Source organism: Engystomops pustulosus, chromosome 10 (genome assembly GCF_040894005.1).
Source record: "Engystomops pustulosus chromosome 10, aEngPut4.maternal, whole genome shotgun sequence".
NCBI lineage: Eukaryota > Metazoa > Chordata > Amphibia > Anura > Leptodactylidae > Engystomops > Engystomops pustulosus.
The window spans coordinates 89,885,456-89,913,454 of NC_092420.1; the positions used below are offsets into that span (position 1 = coordinate 89,885,456).

At 48.2% G+C, this 27,999-nt stretch overlaps 1 protein-coding gene across 8 annotated transcripts in view; it reads right to left on the reverse strand.

Annotated features, from left to right (window-relative positions):
- The window catches only part of ERI3 (ERI1 exoribonuclease family member 3), a 329,148-nt gene that overhangs the window by 54,329 nt on the left and 246,820 nt on the right, over nucleotides 1-27,999 (reverse strand). For all 8 annotated transcript variants that reach the window (XM_072127565.1, XM_072127563.1, XM_072127564.1 and 5 more), the window contains one exon: nucleotides 4,061-4,160. In XM_072127565.1, the coding sequence (XP_071983666.1) occupies nucleotides 4,061-4,160 (100 nt within the window). The remainder of the gene's footprint in view (nucleotides 1-4,060; nucleotides 4,161-27,999) is intronic.

Consider the following 27,999-nt stretch of genomic DNA (forward strand, 5'->3'; position numbering starts at 1 on the left):
CACTGTAACCATACTGGCTACTGTATAGCACTGTTACTATATTGGCTACTGTGAGACCCTTCTGTCCACACTGGCTACACTGAGACTGACTATATTGGCTACTGTGTGGGTACTGTTACTATATTGGCTATGGTGTGGACAATGTTACTATTTTTGTACCTGGAAGAAGCTAACATGGTGATCTCGATGGAACAATAAAATGAAAGACTAATTCGATCAAAGGTGTCATCTTTTTGTCACCAGATTGCCGGTAGTACACATAAGCTCTCAATTCTGCAGCATCTCCCCTGTGCCGTGACTCTCTATTATACTCTCCTATGAGGGGTGCTACATGGTGACATCTTATATCACATCAATATTTATCATCCAGCAGCAGACAATGCAATAAATCTGGTGCAGTACAAGGCTTTGTTTCTTGCTCTACTTGTTTCTGGCTCTTTATCTATGTAGAAAGCTTGGTTCTGGTGCTGTATGTAGTAAACTCTATTCTGGTGCTACATCTTTGTAATAAACTTTGCTCTTATACTGCATATGGATTAATCTTGGTTCTGGTAACATATCTATGTAATGATCTGGGTTCTGGTACTGTATCTATGCAGTAAGCTTTATTTTGGTCCTGTATCTATTTAGTAATGTTCTTGGTGGTAATGTATCTATGTTGTAATTATGGTTGTGGTCAAGTATCTATGTACTAAGCTTGATTCCCCTGCTGTATCTATATAGTAAGCTTTGCTCTGGTCCTGTATCTAGCTTTAGATTCATCTGCTGTATCTATGTAGCAAGTTTTGTTCTGGGTCTGCGTCTATGCATAAAGCTTACTTACAGTCCTGTATCTACGTAGTAAGCCTGATTTATCGAATTAAGATTACTTTTGGTGCTGTATCCAATGTAGTAAGATTGTTTTTTATACTGCTCCCATGTAATATATTTAGTAATCTTATAGTTTCCAGGGTGTGGTACGCTCTGTGCATTAGGTCCAGGAGTGCATGTCTTCCATAGGGGCACAGGCCAGTCTCTTGTGATACATTGTATGTAGAGGCGGTGCAGAGATTCCATAGCTCAGTGTCACCCGTGGACTCCATTGGAGGGGACGATATTAGTCATTTCTTGGATACATTAACTGCATGAAGCATCAATTAGAGCATCGATTGCAGAAGTGCTGGGAACTCTGAGCGTGTAATGGGCTGTGTCCCAAGCTGCGGAGGTAAGAGACGCTCACAGAGGCAGCGCACACGGATCCCTGAAAAGTGATTGATATTATGACTCAATTATAACTGGAAACCCCATAACTGCCTCCAGAGGATGAAAGGAGGGTCACCGGGTCACTATGTGAACCCATGACCACCCACTCTTCCCAGTGCTTCCAGGCAAAACCCTGAGCCAGCATGGCAATCACCTACAGGCGATTTATAGAGAGCGGCCTCCGCATACTCAGATCAGGATGTCTGTATCACATAGAGAAGATCTATAGGGGAGGCTGCTGCATCACATAGAGAAGATCTATAGGGGAGGCTGCTGCATCACATAGAGAAGATCTATAGGGGAGGCTGCTGCATCACATAGAGTATCTATAGGGGAGGCTGCTGCATCACATAGAGAAGATCTATAGGGGAGGCTGTTGCATCACATAGAGAAGATCTATAGGGGAGGCTGCTGCATCACATAGAGCAGATCTATAAGGGAGGCTGCTGCATCACATAGAGAAGATCTATAGGGGAGGCTGCTGCATCACATAGAGAAGATCTATAGGGGAGGCTGCTGCATCACATAGAGTATCTATAGGGGAGGCTGCTGCATCACATAGAGAAGATCTATAGGGGAGGCTGCTGCATCACATAGAGCAGATCTATAAGGGAGGCTGCTGCATCACATAGAGAAGATCTATAGGGGAGGCTGCTGCATCACATAGAGAAGATCTATAGGGGAGGCTGCTGCATCACATAGAGAAGATCTATAGGGGAGGCTGCTGCATCACATAGAGAAGATCTATAGGGGAGGCTGCTGCATCACATAGAGAAGATCTATAGGGGAGGCTGTTGCATCACATAGAGAAGATCTATAGGGGAGGCTGCTGCATCACATAGAGCAGATCTATAAGGGAGGCTGCTGCATCACATAGAGAAGATCTATAGGGGAGGCTGCTGCATCACATAGAGAAGATCTATAGGGGAGGCTGCTGCATCACATAGAGTATCTATAGGGGAGGCTGCTGCATCACATAGAGAAGATCTATAGGGGAGGCTGCTGCATCACATAGAGCAGATCTATAAGGGAGGCTGCTGCATCACATAGAGAAGATCTATAGGGGAGGCTGCTGCATCACATAGAGAATAACTATAGGGGAGGCTGCTGCAGCACATAGAGAAAATCTATGGGGGTGGCTGTTGCAGCACATAGAGGATCCATAGGGGAGGCTGCTGCAGCACATAGAGAGGATCTATAAGGGAGGCTGCTGGAGCACATAGAGGATCTATAGGGGAGGCTGCTGCAGCACATAGAGGATCTATAGGGGAGGCTGCTGCAGCACAGAGAGATGATCAATGGGGAGCCTGCTGCAGTACATAGAGAAGGTCTATATGGGAGGCTTCTGCAGCAAAAAGAGAAAACTATAGGGGAGGCTGCTGCAGCACATGTAAGAGATCTATAGGGACTGCTGCAGCACAGAGAGAAGATCTATTGGGGGAGGCTGCTGCAGTACATAGAGTTGATGTATAGGGGAGGCTGCAGCAGCTCAGAGTAGATCTATAGGGGAGTCTTTTTTGTAGCACAGAAAAGTTCTATAGGGGAAGCTGCTGCAGTACAGAGAGAAGATCTTTATGGGAGGCTGCTGCAGCACAGAGAGAAGATCTATAGGGGGTTGCTGCAGTACAAAGAATAAATCTATAGGGGAGGCTGCTGTAGCACAGATAGATCTATAGGGAAGTTCTACAGCAAATAGAGTATATCTATAGGGGAGTCTGCTGCAACATAGAGGGAGATCTATAGGGGAGGCTGCAACACAGAAACAAAATCTTTAGGGGAAGCTGCTGAAGCACAGAGAGAAGATCATTAGGGGAAGCTGCTGAAGCATATAGAGAAGACCTATAGGGGAGGCTGCTGCAGTACATGGAAAAGATCTATAGCGGAGGCGGCTGCAGCTCACAGAGAATATCTATAAGGGAGGCAGCTGTGGCACAGACAGAAGATCTATAGGGGGAGGCTGACAGGGCATCAGTTATATTTTGCATTTTCTTCTTTCACGAGCAGACACCATGGTTGCGAACATGGGGGAACTGAAAAATAACTTGCAACTACTTCTCTTCAGTGCGAGGACAGCATGCACCCAATTCTAGATTCAGAGGGCAGTGACTGGGACGTGCTGCCCCGCATGCTCTATGGTGCAGCTGTGGTGCACATGGAAGGATCACACCTGCTCTTGCTTTGTCTATAACCCCTGTGCATCTTGCTGTGCCATCCACACTTGATGTACATAGGTACCGAGAAGATTCCCACTTACTGCCATGTACACCAGGCTGCCCTGTAGAATGACTTACCTCTCATGTAACTACGGGGGAAGTCCTGCTCAATGTTACGTTACAGGCTAAAGTTACACATCCAATGACCATCCACGGGCCACACTGTAACCGGTCACCATGAAACGTCTTCACCACGAGGTCACAACACAGAGACAATCATTAGATGTCACCTGTTTGCGGCTAAGCCTCACCAGCAGTTCATCCCATACGGGCACAATGCCAACACATGGTGCATACATATGACATGGAGGCCGCCCCCAATATCACGATCCTCACCAGTATGTGCATGGAGATGATTGGCACGACATGTGAGGGTGCTCAGGTCTGTGTGTGACCTGTGGGTGCAGCCAGTGGTGGCACTTCCGCGGCTCTCCCCACTCCCCGCTCCAATCCTGTCAATAATGGGGGCGGCCGTCCCTCAGCGCGGACGCTCTAATTAAATGCTGCTGAGATTTAAATAATTCATCTCCTAACGTCTATTGATTGCAGAGTTTTTGCAGAGAGGCTAAGAATGAGAATTAACCCCGTGTGCGGACATCACTCACCTATCCCGCTGTGGGGTCGCCCTATGTGCTGCAGGCTCATGCCCTTATTCATATCTAGGAGTCCGTTCTTAGGCCAAGTACCAATGGCGAAACTGTAAGCCTGCGGAGAGAAAGAGACGAGAGTCAGGAACAGACTACACAGCAGCCGCTCTGACCCCCAACAAGGAGTCAATACACAGAGTGAAATTCAATCAATCAGGCAGCCAGAGGAGGGCAGCCGGATCTCCTCCACAGCAGATCCCTAGAGTATCCCGTGACTGTCCCAGCACAGGATCCCCAGCACATACGTGATCCGTACAAAAAGGAGTCTCCAGCACACGTATGATCATACACACACAGCATCCACTGTACATGTACAACACCCATCACTAAAAAATTCACGACCCATGTGACCATCCCAGCAGAGGATCCCAGCACACGCATGACCATCCCTGCACAGGATCCCCGGCACATGTATGACTGTCCCTGCACAGGATCCCCGGCACATGTATGACTGTCCCTGCACAGGATCCCCGGCACATGTATGACTGTCCCTGCACAGGATCCCCGGCACATGTAAGACTGTCCCAGCACAGGATCCCCGGCACATGTATGACCATCCCTGCACAGGATCCCCGGCACATGTATGACCATCCCTGCACAGGATCCCCGGCACATGTAAGACTGTCCCAGCACAGGATCCCCGGCACATGTATGACCATCCCTGCACAGGATCCCCGGCACATGTATGACTGTCCCTGCACAGGATCCCCGGCACATGTATGACTGTCCCTGCACAGGATCCCCGGCACATGTATGACTGTCCCTGCACAGGATCCCCGGCACATGTAAGACTGTCCCAGCACAGGATCCCCGGCACATGTATGACCATCCCTGCACAGGATCCCCGGCACATGTATGACCATCCCTGCACAGGATCCCCGGCACATGTAAGACTGTCCCAGCACAGGATCCCCGGCACATGTATGACCATCCCTGCACAGGATCCCCGGCACATGTATGACTGTCCCAGCACAGGATCCCCAGCACATGTATGACCGTCCCTGCACAGGATCCCCGGCACATGTATGACTGTCCCTGCACAGGATCCCCGGCACATGTAAGACTGTCCCAGCACAGGATCCCCGGCACATGTATGACTGTCCCTGCACAGGATCCCCGGCACATGTATGACTGTCCCTGCACAGGATCCCCGGCACATGTATGACTGTCCCTGCACAGGATCCCCGGCACATGTAAGACTGTCTCAGCACAGGATCCCGGCACGCATGTCTTCCGTGTGATATTACAGCTGAGTTATCTGAAATCTTCCTGCCATTAAGATCATATCTGACATTTGTACAGCCGCGGCGGCTCCTGTCATTGATCATAATAAAATCTTCCTGTTTATGTGTCCCCGGGGGCCATAACTTCTGTGTGATGCGAGAAGGAGCACAAGGGCCCCGTCCGCTTCATTCTCACTATTGTGTTATATGTGGAGCAACATCAGGAAGCGGACCCCAGCCCTGACCACATCGGAGCGGACCCTTGCACCTGCCACCATAAAATCCACTACACAGGACTAGCACAGTCTGAAGGGGGCGCTGCCTCCATAATATCACCACACAGGTCCTCTACACCAGCACCTAGGACCCAGCAGGACACTGCACGGACTGTAGGGGGAGCTGCCTCCATAATATCACCACACAGGTCCTCTACACCAGCACCTAGGACCCAGCAGGACACTGCACGGACTGTAGGGGGAGCTGCCTCCATAATATCACCACACAGGTCCTCTACACCAGCACCTAGGACCCAGCAGGACACTGCACAGTCTGTAGGGGGCGCTGCCTCCATAATATCACCACACAGGTCCTCCACACCAGCACCTAGGACCCAGCAGGACACTGCACGGACTGTAGGGGGAGCTGCCTCCATAATATCACCACACAGGTCCTCTACACCAGAACCTAGGACCTAGCAGGAGACTGCACGGACTATAGGGGGAGCTGCCTCCATAATATCACCACACAGGTCCTCTACACCAGCACCTAGGACCCAGCAGGACACTGCACGGACTGTAGGGGGAGCTGCCTCCATAATATCACCACACAGGTCCTCTACACCAGCACCTAGGACCCAGCAGGACACTGCACAGTCTGTAGGGGGCGCTGCCTCCATAATATCACCACACAGGTCCTCTACACCAGCACCTAGGACCCAGCAGGACACTGCACGGACTGTAGGGGGAGCTGCCTCCATAATATCACCACACAGGTCCTCTACACCAGCACCTAGGACCCAGCAGGACACTGCACGGACTGTAGGGGGAGCTGCCTACATAATATCACCACACAGGTCCTCTACACCAGCACCTAGGACCCAGCAGGACACTGCACAGTCTGTAGGGGGCGCTGCCTCCATAATATCACCACACAGGACCTCTACACCAGAACCTAGGACCCAGCAGGAGACTGCACAGTCTGTAGGGGGAGCTGCCTCCATAATATCACCACACAGGACCTCTACACCAGCACCTAGGACCCAGCAGGACACTGCACAGTCTGTGCCCTCGCTGTCCCCACCATAATAAGATACCGGGGGTTATTAGCGGTGCACAGGCTACAACTTGGCAGCAGATTTCCCAGTTTAATTTGTAAATCGTTTTCCCCTGGCACAGAGAACACGGCACAACACAGATTGAAATGTAAATGAGGAGGTGAAGCCGGAGGACGAGCAGGTACAGTGTCAGGAGGCGGCTGGCAGGGGTCATGGGGGGCAGGGAGTCTGGGGGGTCATATGGAATAAAGGAAAGCGCAGACAACATGAAGAGGAGGAATTGGAATCTGAGAAGAAAGTGGGAGCAAAGCTGGCAGAGGGGTCTGTGCCCCGGGTTATACAGGATCAGAGGGTGGGCAGAGCGGTCTGTGCCCCGGGTTATACACGATCAGAGGGTGGGCAGAGGGGTCTGTGCCCCGGGTTATACAGGATCAGAGGGTGGGCAGAGCGGTCTGTGCCCCGGGTTATACAGGATCAGTGGGCGGGCAGAGCGGTCTGTGCCCCGGGTTATTATGGATCAGAGGGTGGGCAGAGCGGTCTGTGCCCCGGGTTATACAGGATCAGTGGGCGGGCAGAGCGGTCTGTGCCCCGGGTTATACAGGATCAGAGGGTGGGCAGAGCGGTCTGTGCCCCGGGTTATACAGGATCAGTGGGTGGGCAGAGCGGTCTGTGCCCCGGGTTATACAGGATCAGAGGGTGGGCAGAGGGGTCTGTGCCCCGGGTTATACAGGATCAGAGGGTGGGCAGAGGGGTCTGTGCCCCGGGTTATACAGGATCAGAGGGTGGGCAGAGCGGTCTGTGCCCCGGGTTATACAGGATCAGAGGGCGGGCAGAGGGGTCTGTGCCCCGGGTTATACAGGATCAGAGGGCGGGCAGAGGGGTCTGTGCCCCAGGTTATACAGGATCAGTGGGCGGGCAGAGGGGTCTGTGCCCCAGGTTATACAGGATCAGTGGGCGGGCAGAGGGGTCTGTGCCCCGGGTTATTCAGAATCAGAGAGCGGGCAGAGGGGTCTGTGCCCCGGGTTATACAGGATCAGAGGGCGGGCAGAGGGGTCTGTGCCCCGGGTTATACAGGATCAGAGGGTGGGCAGAGGGGTCTGTGCCCCGGGTTATTCAGGATCAGTGGGTGGGCAGAGTGGTCTGTGCCCCGGGTTATACAGGATCAGTGGGCGGGCAGAGGGGTCTGTGCCCCGGGTTATACAGGATCAGTGGGTGGGAAGAGGGGTCTGTGCCCCGGGTTATACAGGATCAGTGGGTGGGGAGAGGGGTCTGTGCCCCGGGTTATTCAGGATCAGTGGGCGGGCAGAGGGGTCTGTGCCCCGGGTTATACACGATCAGTGGGTGGGCAGAGGGGTCTGTGCCCCGGGTTATACAGGATCAGTGGGTGGGCTGAGGGGTCCGTGCCCCGGGTTATTCAGGATCAGTGGGTGGGCTGAGGGGTCCGTGCCCCGGGTTATAGAAGATCAGGGAGAGGGTGGCCTGAGGGATCTGTGTCCTGAGCTATACAGCATCAAGGGGAGTGCAGGGGGTGTGTGTCCCGGGTTATACAGGATCAGGGGCAGGGCCGGCAGAGTGGTCTTTGCCCGGGTTCTACAGGATCAGTTGGTGGGCAGAGGGGTCTGTGTCCCCAGTTATATAGGAACAGGGGGAGAGCCGGAAGAGGGGTCTGTGCCCCGGGTTATACAAGATCAAGGGGTGGACAGAGGGGTCTATGCCCCAAGTTATACAGCATCCAGGGGAGGGTGGGAAGAGGTCTGTGTCCCGGTTTATAGAAGATTAGGGAGAGGGTGGGCAGAGAGGGCCGTTGCCCAGGTTTATAGAAGATCAGGGGGCGAGTCAGCAGAGGGGTTTCTTCCCCAGGTTATAGACAATCAGGGGGAGGGCAGAGGGATCTGTTCCCCTGGGTTATTCAGGATCAGAGGGTGGGCTGTCAAGCCTGTGCCCCGGGTTATAGAAGATTAGGGAGAGGGTGGGCAGAGTGGTCTGTGCCCCGGGTTATACAGGATGGGTGGTAGAGAGGGTGGGCAGTCACGTCTGTGCCCCGGGTTATAGAGGATCAGGGGAGGGGCAGACCAGAAGGAGGGTTGGTTTTATGGCCTAAAGGAAATCCAGGCAGAAAATTAGGCGGTTGAGCAAGGATGGGAAGAGAAGGGTTTGGGCACCAGTTAATCAAGGTCATGGGTGCAGCAATGGACCACGGTTCCACATTATTCTCCTAGACTTTGTCTAAAGTATCAGATTGCCCTTTAAATGCCCACAAATACTCTGCCCGCTGGGAGCACAATCATGTGGACACAATGTTACACACAAAATGTATCGGCCACATGGATGGAAAAGCTGACAGTGTAACCCAGGATCATGGAAGTCACTAGGTCTTGATTTCTAGATCGCTGCCGCTTCTCTGTTTATAAACTAAGGATTTGCACAACAGAAATTGGCGCCGCAACAGGAATTGGCAAGGAATGTGCAGACCACTGTTGCAGCACACGATAAGAAACTTCTTCTTAATACACTGCTCTTTACCATCATAAGCTGTAAGGTAAGTGAGAGAATTGGGTACACATGCTTCTGTTTTCTATACTTTGATGTGTAAAAGAAGGCCCAGCAGATTTCCTCGAAACCAGCGCTATGGTCGCCAGCTACAATCTGCCGATAACAGGGAACAAAATGCCCAATACTGCGAGCTGCCGAGTTCACCATAAAATGATATCAGCAATATATTGCAGCACGCGAGCAGAGGAGGACACCAGACGCCATCCACAGAGATGTCGGATGATTGGCCGAAACGCCTGCGGTAATACACCAGCTAATAACGCCGTATGTGCCGCCTTTTACTTTCCTGTTAGCACATAATGAAGTGGCGCAGACGTCAGACTCCTCCGCAGCCATCGCCGCCTCCCCCCGGCTCTGCGGATAATTAATAGATAACATCGCTAATCCTAAGGGGAGATGATCAGCAATTAAAACTCCTAATTAAGTCTGTGCATAATTCACTGGAATTACACTTTATGTACACAAAGGGGAGTATGTTCCATCATGTCGGCCTCTGATAAACACGATGTGATGTCTATATTATTTGTGGATTTCCCCCCATCAACACCTTGTTCAGATGGGACCACGCAGCGTCATACAGGGAGAATCTGGAAAGCATGGCGGCATCTCAGGACTGAAGGACCAGCAGCTGCAATAACCGGATACTCCACAGAGGTTCACTGAGCCTCAAAATCCACTCCCTGACTGATGGGCAGAGTGGGAGTACAATCCCCATGTGGGGCTGATGTCGATGGTCCAAAAAGAAGAGGCCCCCCCCCCCCCCGATATATGGCCCGCGTTACGAGGCCTAGAAGAAGCGGAGTTCATATATACGGCCCGCACTAAAGGTCTGAGCAGAAGAGGAGCTTAGATAAACAGCCCCTGCTAAAGGTCGGAGCAGAAGAGTAACCTAGCTCCTGCTAAAAGTCCAAAAAGAGGAGCTCAGATTTACGGCCCTCGCTGTAGGTCCGAGCAGAAGAGGCGCCCAGATATATAGCCTGCACTAAAGGTCCGAGCAGGAGTGAAGCCCCGATGGAGGCCTCAAGCTGAAAATACAAGCAGGAGTGGAGCCCTGATGTGCAGACCTCGGGTGAAGGTCAGAGGAGCAGCAGAGCCTTGATGTGTGACCTCTGGCAGAAGGTCAGAGCAGAAGAGCAGCTTAGAATTATGGCCCTATAGGTTCGAGCAGAAGAGAAGCTCAGATACACCTTCCCCACTAACGGTCCAAGAAGAGAAGCTCAGATGTATGGACCCTTCCAAAGGACAGATCAAAAGAAGAGCTCAGATATACAGGTACAGGTATATGGCCCCTGCAAAGAGTCCGAGCTGAAGTGGAGCTCAACTATACGGCCAAGCACAGGCCAAGCAGAAAAGAAGCTCAGATATATGGCCCTCCGCTAAAGGTCATAGCAGAAGAGGAGCCCAGGCATAAGGTCCCTGCTAAAGGTTACAAAAGAAGAGCTCAGATATACGGCCACAGCTAAAGGTCCAAGCAGAAGAGGAGCCCTGATGTGCATTCCCAGGCTGAAAATACGGAGCGGAGCCAATGTGCAACCCTGGTTGAGTGTCAGACGAGCAGCAGAGCCTCCTGTGCTTGTGCCCCCTGACTGAAGGTCAGAAGAAAAGGGGAGACCCGATGTGCAGCCCCCTGTTTGAAGATCAGAGCAGTAGCCCAATTGTGTTGCCCCCAGCTGAAGGTTAAAGCAGGAGTAGAGCCCCAGTATGTGGCCCCCCAGCTAAAGGTCAGACCAGGAGTAGAGCCACAATCTGCGGCCGCCGGCTGAAGGTCAGGGTGTCCCGTTATGAATATTCAGTGTGCTCTTGACGGATCGATCGCTGTTTAATTGTTCTTTCCTGGTGATGGGAGGAAGTGTCGCGCCCATTGATCTGTTTCTGAGGAGGCGCTCACACTCAGAGATAAGAGAAGGAAGTCTGCAAGACGATGACAGATAGACGATCAGGTACAACGTTATCCTTCGTGTGTCACATGTGACATGTAACACAATAAGTAATGTCATGTATGTACACAGTGACTGCACCAGCAGCAGAATAGTGAGTGCAGCTCTGGGGTATAATACAGGATGTAACTCAGGATCAGTACAGGATAAGTAATGTCATGTATGTATATAGTGACTGCACCAGCAGCAGAATAGTGAGTGCAGCTCTGGGGTATAATACAGGATGTAACTCAGGATCAGTACAGGATAAGTAATGTCATGTATGTACACAGTGACTGTACCAGCAGCAGAATAGTGAGTGCAGCTCTGGGGTATAATACAGGATGTAACTCAGGATCAGTACAGGATAAGTAATGTCATGTATGTACACAGTGACTGCACCAGCAGCAGAATAGTGAGTGCAGCTCTGGAGTATAATACAGGATGTAACTCAGGATCAGTACAGGATAAGTAATGTCATGTATGTACGCAGTGACTGCACCAGCAGCAGAATAGTGAGTGCAGCTCTGGGGTATAATACAGGATGTAACTCAGGATCAGTACAGGATAAGTAATGTCATGTATGTACACAGTGACTGCACCAGCAGCAGAATAGCGAGTGCAGCTCTGGTGTATAATACTGGATGTAACTCAGGATCAGTACAGGATAAGTAATGTCATGTGTGTACACAGTGACTGCACCAGCAGCAGAATAGCGAGTGCAGCTCTGGAGTACACTACTTTGAGCCTTAGACTGGTGTCATCTGGTGCCAGAAAGAAGAGATCATCTGCATCCAGTTGCTGCACTGGACAGGATCTTAGTGGTAATGATTGAGGGCCGAGTATATTCGGATGGTGCACTCAGTAGAAATGGATGGTGAAGTGTGGATGAATTTTATTCAGAATGGTTCTTAAACACACAACGAGTTTCGGGGTGCAGTCCCCCTTTAACAAGTGTAAAACACTTCTTGCTGCTTTGGCCTGGTCAGGTGCAGCGTTGTCCTTCGTGTGTCACATGGAACACAAATCATAGACACACATGTATCACAGTCACCACGAGCGCCAGGCACAATAGTGAGTGCAGCTCTGTGGTATAATTATATAATGAAGCAGGTGGCTCTGCCTGAACATGTGGGATCCAGGACAGATGCATTGTGACATATAATAACCTCTGTGCTGATCACCATCTATAGGTTGTCCTGGGGGGGAAAACATCCCACACGGATATAACCTGTCCTGTCCCTCTTGTCACTTCCACTAAACTTGTGCGTCTCTATGTAAGGAAATGTCTCCCGATTAAACCCCCACCCCGGGAAAAATAAGTCACAAAAAGCAGAGGAGAAAATGGCGACACAAAATGGTCCGAAATCCCATTTATCAGGACAAATAATGAAATAACAATCTGCGCCCATCAGCCTTAAGAGCGGCGGCCGTGATTTAAGGTTGCGGTGCCGGGGAGCGGGTATAATGGGTGTTTACTCATGCAAAGAAAAAAATCTGTGAGTGATGTCGGGGGAGAAGATTGCCGTAACTAGTGAAGAATAACCCGGCGCGGCTCTGTCACATCACACTGGAGTCAGTAATAGATTCTGGGGCTGACACTCCATTCGATTGGAAGGTGATCCTCTTTATCCCATCACATCAAATATTAAAGGCCTGTATTAGCGCCGTCACCTCCGCGGATTATTCCTCCGCTTTATGTTATTCATCCTGTAATGGTCTGAGCCGTTCTGATATTCTCAATGTTATCTAAACAGGCGCCGATACACTGGGCTCTTATCAGCACCGGGGGGAGAGCGCTCACATTATGTCCCGCTATTTGTTCGGCCGCCGAGTCTGAACGAGGCTCAGAGGGAAGGTGCAGGAGCCGGGACCAGTGTGATGGACGCCATGTAGCTTGTCACAGCCAGAGAGGGAGATGAATGGCAAAATCTATTCCGCTGCCGCCGGATGTCACACAATGCAGTGTAATATTCCCAGATAAAGCGGAAGCGCACCCTCACCCCCTCCTGCACCACATGCAATTACCAAATGATGCCCCCAAGGGAAATACACAACGCAAAAAATGCAGGGCAGCCGAGTCACCCGCACAGGGCAGCCGAGTCACCCGCACGGGGCAGCCGAGGCACCCGCACAGGACAGCCGAGGCACCCGCACAGGGCAGCGAGGTCACCCGCACAGGGCAGCGAGGTCACCCGCACAGGGCAGCGAGGTCACCCGCACAGGGCAGCGAGGTCACCCGCACAGGGCAGCGAGGTCATTCATGATGTGATACCAGGAGACCCCTATGAGGCTATAAGTGACAGCCAGAGGTGGCCCGTTCCCACCGGGGACCCTGTATCACATAGAACACAACAGAAAAGTAACTGATGTAAGAGACATTACTGTGACATTATACAATGTTACATCAGGACACACAGAAGACAGAGTGAGTGTATCAATATGTGGAGATGTGGGTGTGTGTTTTTATACACCCGCGCAGGGTGGAAATATATAAAAATTGTAGATTCACACTGAAGGCATCAAAACTATGAATTATCACATGTGAAATTATATACATAACAAAAAAAGTGTGAAACTACTGAAAATCTGTCTTATACTCTCGGTTCCTTGTGCTTTGATTACTGCTTTGCACACTCTTGGCTTCGCTTGATGAGATACAAGAGGTAGTCACCTGAAAAGGTTGTCACATAACAGGTGCCCTGTCAGGGGTAATAAGTGAGATTCCTCGCCTTATAAATGGGGTTGAGACCATCAGTTGTGTTGTGCAGGAGTCAGGTGGATACACGGCTGATAGTCCTACTGAATAGACTGGTACAATTTGTATTAGGGCTAGAAAAAAGCAGCTAACACAGTAGGGTTACAGCAGTAGAGTGAGTACAGAAAGCACAGTACAAACAATGACAGAACAATAATATTAGGTATAAATGAACAAAAAAGTGATAAAATGAATGAGATATAATCATTGAATACTTTTGTTCTGTACAAAGTCAAATGTGCTGACAACAAAATCACAAAAAAAATCATCAATGGAAATCAGGGTGTGTGCAATGTGGGTGTACATATGGCAGGATATAGCATGCTCAGGCTATACAGGGACTGCACTGTGCAGGGAGGGTGTATATATGGCGGTATATAGCATGCACAAGCTATACAGGGACTGCACTGTGCAAGGCGTGTGTATACATGGCGGTATATAGCATGCACAAGCTATACAGATTGTGCACTGTGCAGGGTGGGTGTACATATGGCAGGATATAGCATGCACAGGCTATACAGGGACTGCACTGTGCAGGGCGGGTGTATACATGGCGGTATATAGCATGCACAGGATATATAGGGTGTGCACTGTGCAGGGCGGGTGTATATATGGCGGTATATAGCATGCACAGGATATACAGGTTGTGCACTGTGCAGGGCGGGTGTATATATGGCGGTATATAGCATGTACAGGCTATACAGGGACTGCACTGTGCAGGGCAGGTGTATATATGGCGGTATATAGCATGCACAGGCTTTGCTGCTGTGCTGGGGGAGCAGGTGCAGGGATGCCCGGGCCACATTGTGCCTCATTAGCTCGGTAGCCGGCCATGTGTGCCAGTTCTCCCCTTGTTCTTGCCCCCTCCCCCTCCCGTGTATCCGGAGCTTTTCCATTAGCTCCTTTAATATTCTGTCACCCGGTGCCATTACATCCGAGCACTGATCGCCCTGTGAAATTACATTGTGGTAATGGCCGTGTGTATAATCAGGCGTCTCCATGCGCCGTCAGTCCTGGCAGCATCGTGCCGGAGAGGCTTATGGATGGATCTGGCGGCCGCTACAAGTGTGTGAGTGTGTGCTCCACACGGATTACACATATATTACATGTATTTATCCACACGGCCCGCGCCGACCGCCTCCTCTCTACTCTCTGTTTGCCAAACATAAATCGGCGTCAGGTTAACTCATTTGCTGCTACAATAGTCAGATATTTATTTTCTGCCATTCCGGTAAATCCCGCTGATATTCTCCCGTGAGGTGGATAATAGTCTGCGAAATGAAAGAAAGCTCAAAGCGTGGAAGGACGCCAGGACCGGGATCTGCCACAAGGGGGCAGCATTAATGGCCTTCACCCCCTGCAAATCTAACAGACAACAGGGCAGTGCCAGTTATAGAAGGGGCAGAGCTCATGGAGAGGAGGCGGGACCCAACAACACTTGAAAAGATGGAAAAGTTTATAAGATGGAAGTTTGAAAACTTTACCGATTTCTGAACATAAACACCTCGATCTATTCCCCCATTTCCAGATCTCTGCTTGCTGTTTGTTAAAGGGAACATTTTTTGTTTACAACTAGAAGCTGAAATCCTTTCCTAAAACGGACGCAATCACACAGCCCCGGGTTTGGTACAACGTGTCAGGAAGCCTCTCCGCTGCCTTGTTGGATTTGAGGATTGCAAGGATCATGAAAGTTAATTGTCAGAAAAGTGCAGGAAATAATAAGTAATAATAAACCTCATTATACTCCCCATGCTCTACCGCGTCCCTAACCATGTGCTGCCCCTCTATACAATCTCTAATTCATCTAGTCTAAAAATTAAACATATAGGGATGGCGCTATGTACAGGCCTCGGGGGAGGTCACACAGGGCAGTAAATCACAGCAAGGAGGACAAGGTGCAGAGGCGATGAAGATTCCCAACCCTAAGAGCTTGTTCACACGTTGCGTTATTTGATGCATCTTAAATGCCTTGTGAAAGACGCTCCCGTTCTTTTCACCACTTTCTGTCTCAATGTACAGTTTTGGTTTTCCTTTGCATTTTTAAAACGCGCACACACACACACACACACACACAAATGGTGATGCGGACCTCTTTGCGTTTTGACACATGGAGATGACAATTGCTTTCAGATGATCAGGATAATAAAATGCATTGGTAAACCTGACACTGTCGGTGTTCAAAAATAATTTTAAAAAAATCAGCGTGCGAACAGTGCCTGAGGGTGTGGTCACACGTGGTTCGGGGGGGGGGGGGGGGGTGGATCTTGTTCTGATCGCAACTACTTTTCCAGTGAAATGCATGTGATCGGTGCACAAGTGGTGGGACCAGCGACGGACAATGCCAGCATCAAGATGAAGAGGAGCATAGAGGATTATTTTTCTAGCATAGCTTTTCTTTTTTTTTCATTGTTTGATTTCCTTTAACATTGTGTTAACAAACATATGCGTTAATTGTTGCGTTATGTAAATTCAAATGTTAACAGCTAATTAGGAAAATCTCTCTTCAGAAGTTGCAAAGCATTTTGAAACGATGGCTTCTGGTTTTGGTGCAAGTTAAAAAATCTGTTTACTACTTCCACCGAAAACGTCTGCGTGCGTATCCGTACTAATGGGGGTGCGGTACATTGTCTGCAGCTCCCAGCCCCCACCGCCGAATGTTTTGTGTGGATCCTGTGATGACCCCATATTAAAAGGTACAGTCCTCATTAGGCTCCATGAACACGTGGCTCCTTTATCTCCACTTTGTGCTGCCGCCATTCAGGGGATTTCAGATCTCAGCATCGGCTCAGCTCTGCAAGGACAGAAAGTCAAAAAAGAGCCAGCGCCGCCCGAGAGCCAGAATTGGAATTATCGGATGCTGCGCTATGTAAACACGCGAGGTGGGATGTGATTAATCCACAGCCTCGCAAGTATTGATCTGCAGGCACAAAGGCTTTATCAGGTCTTCAGTGGAATCCAGGGATCAAAGTCAAGTTAACCTGACGCTCGTTAAGCCGCGGCCTCGTGTCGTTACAATGTTTAGCGCCTCAGACCAGTCACATGATCAGAACAAAGTAAAAAATCTGGACACAATGTTGCACCGCGGCCTGTAAATGTTACACTGTATCCATGATGTATCAGGAGTTTCACTCGTCGCTCGCATTTCACCACTTTTCACGTGAGCGGCTGTCACCTTGTAAGTGGGAAATTCATAAAGACATTTTCATATAAATCTGGGTTTTTGTTGGCAATAAAAGTGCCACTTCTGTGATTCCAGCGCGCGGATTATTCCCTCCTGCCGGAGCCGCCATAATGAGCCGCCTTATGACAAAACGTTAAATGCAATCAAATCCAGGAATCCTCTCCATAAAGAATCATTGTAAGTGTCAGGCGTCCTGCGGGGGGGCATTTACTGCCGGGGATTCCCAGGACAGGAGCGGTGCAGGGCTCGGGGGTCTCTGGCGTCCGGTGTCGCCACTTTCTCTATTTTTATTGCAGTTTTCCTCCTGACGATTATTTTTCCATGTCGCGGATCTCCCCTGAGGTGCCGGTGATTGAATGAAACCTGACCCCCGGCTGCAATAAGTGTATTTCAATTACATCTGTCAGCGGGTAACGATATAATGATATATCATGTGATATTAAATCCATACTAATCCTATCAGGGGCTTTTTTTAATAGTGAACTAACTGCATTATCACATCCAAATAATTAGCTGCTGGGGCCTCGCGCTGCGGGTTTAGGGGCCGGCGGCCTCCAAAACCTCAGAGACTGCACCCAGGACCAGGTCTACCAGCCCGAGCGATCAATAACCCAAGAGCAGAGGTCCAATCCTCAGATGCCCCATACAACATTGTATCCACATCATCTAAACAGTATCTAAACCATTCCTGACACTGTGTATGGTATCTAAACCATTACTTAAACTATCACTGCACATGGCATCTAAGCCACTACTGACACTGTATCACTATACATGGAATCTAAGCCACTACTGACACTGTATCACTATACATGGTATCTAAGCCACTACTGACACTGTATCACTATACATGGAATCTATGCCACTACTGACACTATATCACTATACATGGTATCTATGCCACTACTGACACTATATCACTATACATGGTATCTATGCCACTACTGACACTATATCACTATACATGGTATCTATGCCACTACTGACACTGTATCACTATACATGGAATCTAAGCCACTACTGACACTGTATCACTATACATGGCATCTAAGCCACTACTGACACTGTATCACTATACATGGAATCTATGCCACTACTGACACTGTATCACTATACATGGTATCTATGCCACTACTGACACTGTATCACTATACATGGTATCTAAGCCACTACTGACACTGTATCACTATACATGGTATCTAAGCCACTACTGACACTGTATCACTATACATGGAATCTAAGCCACTACTGACACTGTATCACTATACATGGAATCTATGCCACTACTGACACTGTATCACTATACATGGTATCTAAGCCACTACTGACACTGTATCACTATACATGGTATCTAAGCCACTACTGACACTGTATCACTATACATGGTATCTATGCCACTACTGACACTGTATCACTATACATGGAATCTAAGCCACTACTGACACTGTATCACTATACATGGCATCTAAGCCACTACTGACACTGTATCACTATACATGGTATCTAAGCCACTACTGACACTGTATCACTATACATGGTATCTAAGCCACTACTGACACTATCACAATACATGGTATCTAAGCCACTACTGACACTGTATCACTATACATAGTATCTAAGCCACTACTGACACTGTATCACTATACATGGTATCTATGCCACTACTGACACTGTATCACTATACATGGAATCTAAGCCACTACTGACACTGTATCACTATACATGGAATCTAAGCCACTACTGACACTGTATCACTATACATGGTATCTAAGCCACTACTGACACTGTATCACTATACATGGTATCTAAGCCACTACTGACACTGTATCACTATACATGGAATCTAAGCCACTACTGACACTGTATCACTATACATGGTATCTAAGCCACTACTGACACTGTATCACTATACATGGAATCTAAGCCACTACTGACACTATCACTATACATGGAATCTAAGCCACTACTGACACTGTATCACTATACATGGTATCTAAGCCACTACTGACACTGTATCACTATACATGGTATCTAAGCCACTACTGACACTGTATCACTATACATGGCATCTAAGCCACTACTGACACTGTATCACTATACATGGAATCTAAGCCACTACTGACACTGTATCACTATACATGGTATCTAAGCCACTACTGACACTGTATCACTATACATGGTATCTAAGCCACTACTGACACTGTATCACTATACATGGCATCTAAGCCACTACTGACACTGTATCACTATACATGGCATCTAAGCCACTACTGACACTGTATAACTATACATAGTATCTAAGCCACTACTGACACTGTATCACTATACATGGTATCTAAGCCACTACTGACACTGTATCACTATACATGGCATCTAAGCCACTACTGACACTGTATCACTATACATGGAATCTAAGCCACTACTGACACTGTATCACTATACATGGTATCTAAGCCACTACTGACACTGTATCACTATACATGGTATCTAAGCCACTACTGACACTGTATCACTATACATGGCATCTAAGCCACTACTGACACTGTATCACTATACATGGCATCTAAGCCACTACTGACACTGTATAACTATACATAGTATCTAAGCCACTACTGACACTGTATCACTATACATAGTATCTAAGCCACTACTGACACTGTATCACTATACATGGCATCTAAGCTACTACTGACACTGTATCACTATACATGGTATCTAAGCTACTACTGACACTGTATCACTATACATGGTATCTAAGCCACTACTGACACTGTATCACTATACATGGTATCTAAGCCACTACTGACACTGTATCACTATACATGGTATCTAAGCTACTACTGACACTGTATCACTATACATGGTATCTAAGCCACTACTGACACTGTATCACTATACATGGCATCTAAGCCACTACTGACACTGTATCACTATACATGGCATCTAAGCCACTACTGACACTGTATCACTATACATGGTATCTAAGCTACTACTGACACTATCACTATACATGGTATCTAAGCCACTACTGACACTGTATCACTATACATGGCATCTAAGCCACTACTGACACTGTATCACTATACATGGCATCTAAGCTACTACTGACACTGTATCACTATACATGGCATCTAAGCTACTACTGACACTGTATCACTATACAGGCAGTCCCTGGGTTACATACAAGATAGGGACTGTAGGTTTGTTCTTAAGTTGAATTTGTATGTAAGTCGAAACTGTATATTTTATCATTGTAGTTCCCGACAATTTTTTTTTTTGCCCCAGTGACAATTGGAGTTTCAAATTTTTTTGCTGTAATAGGACCAAGAATTATCAATAAAGCTTCATTGCAGACAATTTTAAGCTGATTATTGCAGTCTGGGACTATTTTAAAGCATCCAGAGAGCTTCACCAGAGGTCACAGTGGGCAGAGGGGTCTGTCTGTAACTATGGGTTGTCTGTAAGTCGGGTGTCCTTAAGTGGGGGACCGCCTGTACATGGCATCTAAGCCACTACTGACACTGTATCACTATACATGGCATCTAAGCCACTACTGACACTATCACTATACATGGTATCTAAGCTACTACTGACACTATCACTATACATGGTATCTAAGCTACTACTGACACTATCACTATACATGGTATCTAAGCCACTACTGACACTGTATCACTATACATGGTATCTAAGCTACTACTGACACTATCACTATACATGGCATCTAAGCCACTACTGACACTGTATCACTATACATGGTATCTAAGCTACTACTGACACTATCACTATACATGGTATCTAAGCTACTACTGACACTGTATCACTATACATGGCATCTAAGCCACTACTGACACTGTATCACTATACATGGCATCTAAGCCACTACTGACACTATCACTATACATGGTATCTAAGCTACTACTGACACTATCACTATACATGGTATCTAAGCTACTACTGACACTATCACTATACATGGTATCTAAGCCACTACTGACACTGTATCACTATACATGGTATCTAAGCTACTACTGACACTGTATCACTATACATGGTATCCGAGCCACTACTGACACTATCACTGTACATTGTATCTAAACCATTACTGACACTATCACTATACATGGTATCTAAACCATTACTGACACTATCACTATATCTAAACCATTCCTGGCACTGTATCACTATAACGGATACTGTATAATGGATCACTCTCTCTATAACGGATACTGTATTATACAATAAGCAGATTCTATAAGCTCCGCCCTGTCACGCAGGTGACATTAGACGCGTGTCTACATTTGGGGACACACTGCACATGGTAATCTCAGGACAGATGTGATGTGGTGAACACTGAGCGATGTACAATCCCCGGAATTCGTTGCATCAGGAAGTTTCTATGTTACGTGATATCCGGTGCCAGGGCCTCATTACCCGCTGGAGGTGCTGCCCGGCCCCTTATTGGGAAATGTTCCACTGATAACTTCCCCAATTAATTTTGGCTGCTGTGACGGTGAAGTGCGTATTTACAGGCGGTTTGTCATCTGCTACCAGGACCCTCCTCTAACGAGCCTGGATACCGCCGCCGCATTATGATCGTTGTGACACAGCAATGGCCGATCCCAGCCCAGACTTTATCAGACTTAACCCCTGTCATCCCACCGCCTATACCAGTGATGGCGAACCTATGGCACGGGTGCCAGAGGTGGCACTCGGAGCCCTTTCTGTGGGCACTCCGGCCATGACCCCAGAACAGAGTTCACAAAACATGACCAAATCCATCAAATCTTCCTGCAGTCCTAGGCAACTTGGAGAGAAGCTACAGTGATAGTCTGAATTTGCCCACCGTCTTTCAACTGTATTGGTGACTTCAGGGGGCCGATACAATTGAAACACGTGGAAGAACAGGTAGCAATACATTACTGCTTAAAATGCCATGTTAGCACTTAACAGTAAATAAGTGTATTTTGGTTGTAGTTTGGGCACTCGGTCTCTAAAAGGTTTGCCATTACTGGCCTATACTCTTTACATTAACCCAAAATGGCACATGACGGAGCTGCAACCACTAGCCCACTGCAGGGGAGATCACCTATTGCTGGGGGTCTGCTACAATGTGTCATGAGCTAAACATAAGTGGAGCACAAATCTCGGGTCTGAGAGTTAAGGTTCTAGCTCAGCATAAAGAAAACCCTCAGCTGTAAAAAGGCTGAATGCTAAGATTCTCTGATTCACTGACAGCAAGCAGAAGAAAACTGGAGCACAAGGACATTGATCATGTAACCATTAGATTGTTGCTCATATATATTGTGTTTATTATTAGAAGATTTTATTAGGTTTTGATTTTTATGGTTTCTAACAATTTAACTCCGGAGGACACAGAACACGATGACCTGAGGGACGAGTCACAGATTGTTATTGTCGCTCATCATTACGGGTCCCACATTATTATTATACCCGGGCGACTCCTGTTCTGGACTCTTGGGCTCATTCAGACGGACGTGTCCATTGCTTGTCTGCAAATAAAAGCCGGTGTGTGATATCCGTGTGCAGTCCGTATTGTATCAACATCCATATTTTTTTGCGTCCGACAAGAAAATTTATATTTTATAATGCATTTTCCACCCTGCCCAGTTGGTTGCCTACCAACATTAGAGGGAAAAAAAATGGACCGCGTACGGATGTCCACCATGTTTTATTTTGTGGATCAATGGACTGCTATGGAGGTCTGCGCATGTGAGAAAACAAATGTCCCATGATTTTTTTTCAGTCTGCACTTCTGAGAAGAAAAACATACATGTGAACAGACGCATAGGTATCAATGGGTCATTATGCTATCTGCAAGAAGCGCCAGAAACGCCTGTCTGAATTAGAACAGACGTTTGGTTATGTGTAACAGGGAAGACATATCTGTGGTCATGTGTCCAGCGTCTTCTCCGACATCCTCTGTAGATCGACGGAGAGGATAATGTTCCACGCCCCGCACGGACATCTCGCCCTATAACTTTATGGCACAGAATATTGGACACTCAGAGTCGGTCCGGTACCTGGCAGGGGAGGTCCAGTCCGCTGTCTGCAGGTCCTAAAGAAGCAAATATGTTCCATTTGGAAGGTCCACAACAGGAACATTTATCAACGTCGGTTTCGCCACAAGATGCGGGGAGATTGTCGCATCAGGATGAGAACCGGGGAGTAGAGACACGATAATAATGACTCTTCATACTCCGTGTGTCTTGGTTTCCCATTAAAGCTTGTGCGGGGGAGGGGGGTCCGTGTGCCTGACGTCCCAGTGTCTTGGATCAGGTGAGGCTGCTGCGGGACGGCTCCAGGATCTGAGCGTCTCGCCTCGCCCCACTGGGTAAGAGCTTGCAGCAGCGACATTGTGAGAGTCAGTATCGTGTGCTCCCCATTTATCAAACTTGCCCGGCTCGCCAACCGAGCGACTCTTTCTATCATTACACCTCTCAAAATCCGATTCATACCACTAATCCTGCCTTCATTCTCCCAGATTAATAACATCTCTTTCAACCTTCACAGTGTGATAAATAGACAAAGGCAGAACAAAAGGCTCGGCACAAGAGAGAGGAAAACCGCGGCGACTCCGCAATAATGAAGAGCAAAGGAGGATGAAAGGAGACACGAGGCACCGCCATCATCCTGCGCCTAATGAATCCAGGGCACAGGAAAGACTATGTCTGGAGCAGAGTCAGGCACAAGGAGAACAGACCTGGGCCAGGACACACCGCCAGCAGGGGGGTAGTTACTATCTGCGACCGTCACTTACCACTATTCAGACGCTTCAAAGAGTCGCACTCCTCACACAACACTCACATCCCTCCATTTATGTCACAGCACAAGAAAACTTTACTAACTTCCAAAAGACTGAACTAGGCCCAACCCCCACCGAAGCCTGGAGGCGCCAATATACTGCCAGTGCCCAGGATACTAACCCCATCAGAAGCAGCCTCATCCCAGCCTGACATGGCTGATAACAGAGAGTAATAGATTGTATCCCCCTGTACAGTCTCCTCTCCCTGGGATGAAATGGCTGATAACAGAGAGTAATAGATTGTATCCCCCTGTACAGTCTCCTCTCCCTGGGATGAAATGGCTGATAACAGAGAGTAATAGATTGTATCCCCCTGTACAGTCTCCTCTCCCTGGGATGAAATGGCTGATAAGAGTGAGAGCTCCTGCACTACTGTGACACCCTAGACCCGCTCCTAGGTCACCCCGGGACCCTCACCTGAGCTCCTGCTACACCCCGGGACCTCCACCTGAGCTCCTGCAACACCCCGGGACCTGCTCCAGTATCAGTCACTGCAGAACCTCTTATTGTTGTGATGCTGCAGGTTTTCCTCTCCGGAGGCGGCTGCAGAGATGGAGGATTAATTAAACACTGAGGATAACATTAGCTGATACTGGAGCAGAGCGCAAGGGTCAGGGACGTGGCCCCTCTAATCCCCGGACCCCTGTAACCCGCAGGGCTTGCTCCGGCTCGGCTGTTGACCTCTTGTATAGAAAACATCTGTAATCAGACATGAGGTGAATGAGAAAATCTGCGTTATCTCAATAGCTCATCGATCGTAGGCTGAGAGTCAATCAATGTCCTGCCAGCTGCCGCTGTGCCGCCACGTGGTGCCACCACCCGAATCCCCGCTCAGCCGCATACAATCAATTACACAGGTCCCGGGGAAAGGTCCTGCTGAGGTGCAGCACAGGGGACCAGGAGGGAGGGAAAACACAGCAGGACGGGGCACACAATTTACCCACAACGCGTCCGCCAGTATGGACAGCAATACCAACCTGTTCCAATTTTTAACATGCATTAAATAAATCAAGAATTTGTAATTGTGGTGCTAATATCCTTCTCCTCTCCTCAGTGTTCCCAAAACAACTGATCACCCGAGGGACGTGATCCACCATTCATAATAAGAGCATGCCCACTACACTGTGCCATAAAGGTCTATAGGTGACAGCACTGCTCCTCCCCCTCCTTGTACAAGTCACAGAGCATGCCCACTATACTCTCCCATAGAGGTCTATAGGTGACAGCACTGCTCCTCCCCCTCCGTGTAAGGGTCACAGAGCATGCCCACTACACTGTCCCACAGAGGTCTAGAAGTGACAGCACTGTTCTTCCCCCTCCCTATATAGGTCACAGAGCATGCCCACAACACCATCACACAGAGGTATATAAGTGACAGCACTGCAGAGTCACAAAACAAGCCCACTATATTATCATATAGAAGTCTATAGGTGACAGCACTGTTCCTCCCCTCCCTGTATAGGTCACAGAGCATGCCCACTACACTGTGCCATCTATAGTTGACAGCGCTGCTCCTCCCTTTCCCTGTATAGGTCACGGAGCATGCCCACCACACTCTCCAACAGAATTCTACAGGTAGTTCCTATGGGAAATGGCTAAGGTCTGTAGGTGATCTATACAGTCTCTCCTCTGGTTACAGTCAATGGTTGTGGCTAGAAATCTATAGGTTGAAGCCTCTTCTAGCAGACCTGCTGAGGGTGCATGTACTCTGGTATCACAGGAGTTAACCAGACAGATCTCCCGGGGTCTCCAGACAATTCAAAGATCAGAAAATTAAAACAAAAGAGAAAGGAGAAAAAAAATAACAATAATAAAAACAGGAGGAAAAGCTTCTTTCCCGGGATAATGAGGCATTTTTTGCAGTTTTATGACACAGACCACAGGCAGCTGTATAATTACAGCACAATAAAAGTATAATGCGCTGCAATCCTCGTAAAGTAACACTTCTGATAATTAGGCAGAACAAACATCATCTTGTGTTTTTTCACCGGCTATATATTTTATCGGGAACGTGAACTGTTAGGATCCAGCACAGAGCGGTGCGCAGGGCGGAGGTGCAGCTGTAGGCCCATAATAAAGTCATTTATACACAGGGAGCGGGGGCGCAGGTGGAGGGCATCACCACGGGGGGCGCCGTTCCATCATTACACAGGTAACATTTCCAGCAACTCATGACAGAGGACGGCGATAACACTGTCCAGTGCTGGGAGGTACAAGGTGCCGGGGGTGTGGGATTTGCAAGTTGCCAGGCGCCGGTGTGGGGGGTGCCAGGAGTCCAGGTGCTGGGGGAGCGAGGTGCCAGGGGAGTGAGGTGCCTGGGGTTGCCAGGTGCTGGGGGGAGAAAGGTGCCAGGGGTTGCCAGGTGCTGGGGGGAGAAAGGTGCCAGGGGTTGCCAGGTGCTGGGGGGAGAAAGGTGCCAGGGGTTATTTCTGATGGGTAGGCAAAACGTGCACAACGCAATTGGCGCTCAGTGAGGATTGAGCAGCGACCCCAATGAGGACTAGGCCTACTGATTCCCAATACCCCCAGGATCCCAATGCCCCCCTGTGTATTTTATAACCTTGATATTAGGTGAAAAATAGGACTTAAAGGGGTTTTCCCACGAAGGCAAGTTAGACTAACTTACTGATCAGTGGGGGTCTCAGTGCTGAGAACAAGGGGCTCGGCGATCTCCGTCACCTCCATTGAGATTAATGTAGCAGAACGGTTATGCGCGGCCGTCTGCTCCATTGGTCTGAGGATCGGCAATGGGTTGGTCGGACCCCTCATTCTCTTGATCTGCGGGGGTCTCAACACGGAGACCCCCACAGATCAGCAAGTTAGGCCCTATCCCGTGGCTGGAATGGCAATCCTTGTGAGCTGCTCCAACAGGTAGTAGTGACACAGACCTGATGACAGGTTCCCTTTAAACTGTGTTCACACGTGGCAGTTACAATGCACTTACAATAACTGGGGAGATTTGTCCAATTCTGATACTGTTAACATTTGCATTAAGAAAATGCAATGTTAACACCTTGTTGACATTTGAGCATTGTAAAACACCTATAATTACTGCAGTATTGACTATTTAAGGCAGCAGGAGAAGTTTGCAGGACATTGCGTCCTGCTAGTACTGGACTGTGCAATCACAGGTCGAACATGGACACCATTCAACAACCTGCAGCAACAATGGGGTACCAATGGTGTCACATGGTAGCCCAGGGACCTCAAGGACTATCTATTAAGGCAAGGCAGAAGACCAAATAGAGGCTTGTAAAAAAAAAAAAAAAGCCCACACCCATAACCAACAGAGGCTACAAAACTATACGGGTATTTAAATCATTTACAATAATTAAAAGAATAAATAAAAATGATGACAAAATAGACTTTTCGTCATCCATCACACAAAAAATATATTAATTGAAAAAAAACTTTATGAACCCCAAGTGTGTACAAATAGAATCTACAGCTCATTTCGCAAAAAATAAGTGCTCACACAGCCATGAGGATAAAATAAAAACTCCAGCAAATATGGTATCGCTGTGTGTGTACTGACCAAGAGAAAGTAGTTTTATGTTATTTTAGCTCAACGATAAAGAAACATTTTATTACAAAATCAGATTATTTATTTTTTTTAATTTAAAAATAACTTAAGAGAAAGGAGAAATGAAACCCACAACTGTCCTGAAAAACAAAACAAAAACAAGACCCTATACAACTACGGTGTCAGGAAAAAAAAAAAAAAAAACTTGCCTTCTAGCTTGTGGAGGGCAGTGACTGAGGAGAAAAAAAACACAGGAAAAGTGGCCCCATCATTACCGTGGAAAACTGGTGCAGGGGATAATATGATGTAATTAATGTACACACCATGTGCTGGGGGCAGACCCTGGTTGTCCTTCTGGATCGGACACCCTAAGGGTGAAGACACACATGGCGTTTTTGGGCCACTTTTACTAAGTGCGTTTTCAGATCGGCAAAAACGCATGCGTTAAAAAACGCATCCGTTTTTTGAAAACGCATGCATTTGCCCGTTTTTCCGAAATTGCGCAATGAAAAACGGACAAAAACGCATGCGTTTTTAAAAAACGGATGCGTTTTTTAACGCATGCGTTTTTAACGATCTGAAAACGCACTTAGTAAAAACGGCCCAAAAACGCCATGTGTGTCTTCACCCTAAGAGGACTGGGC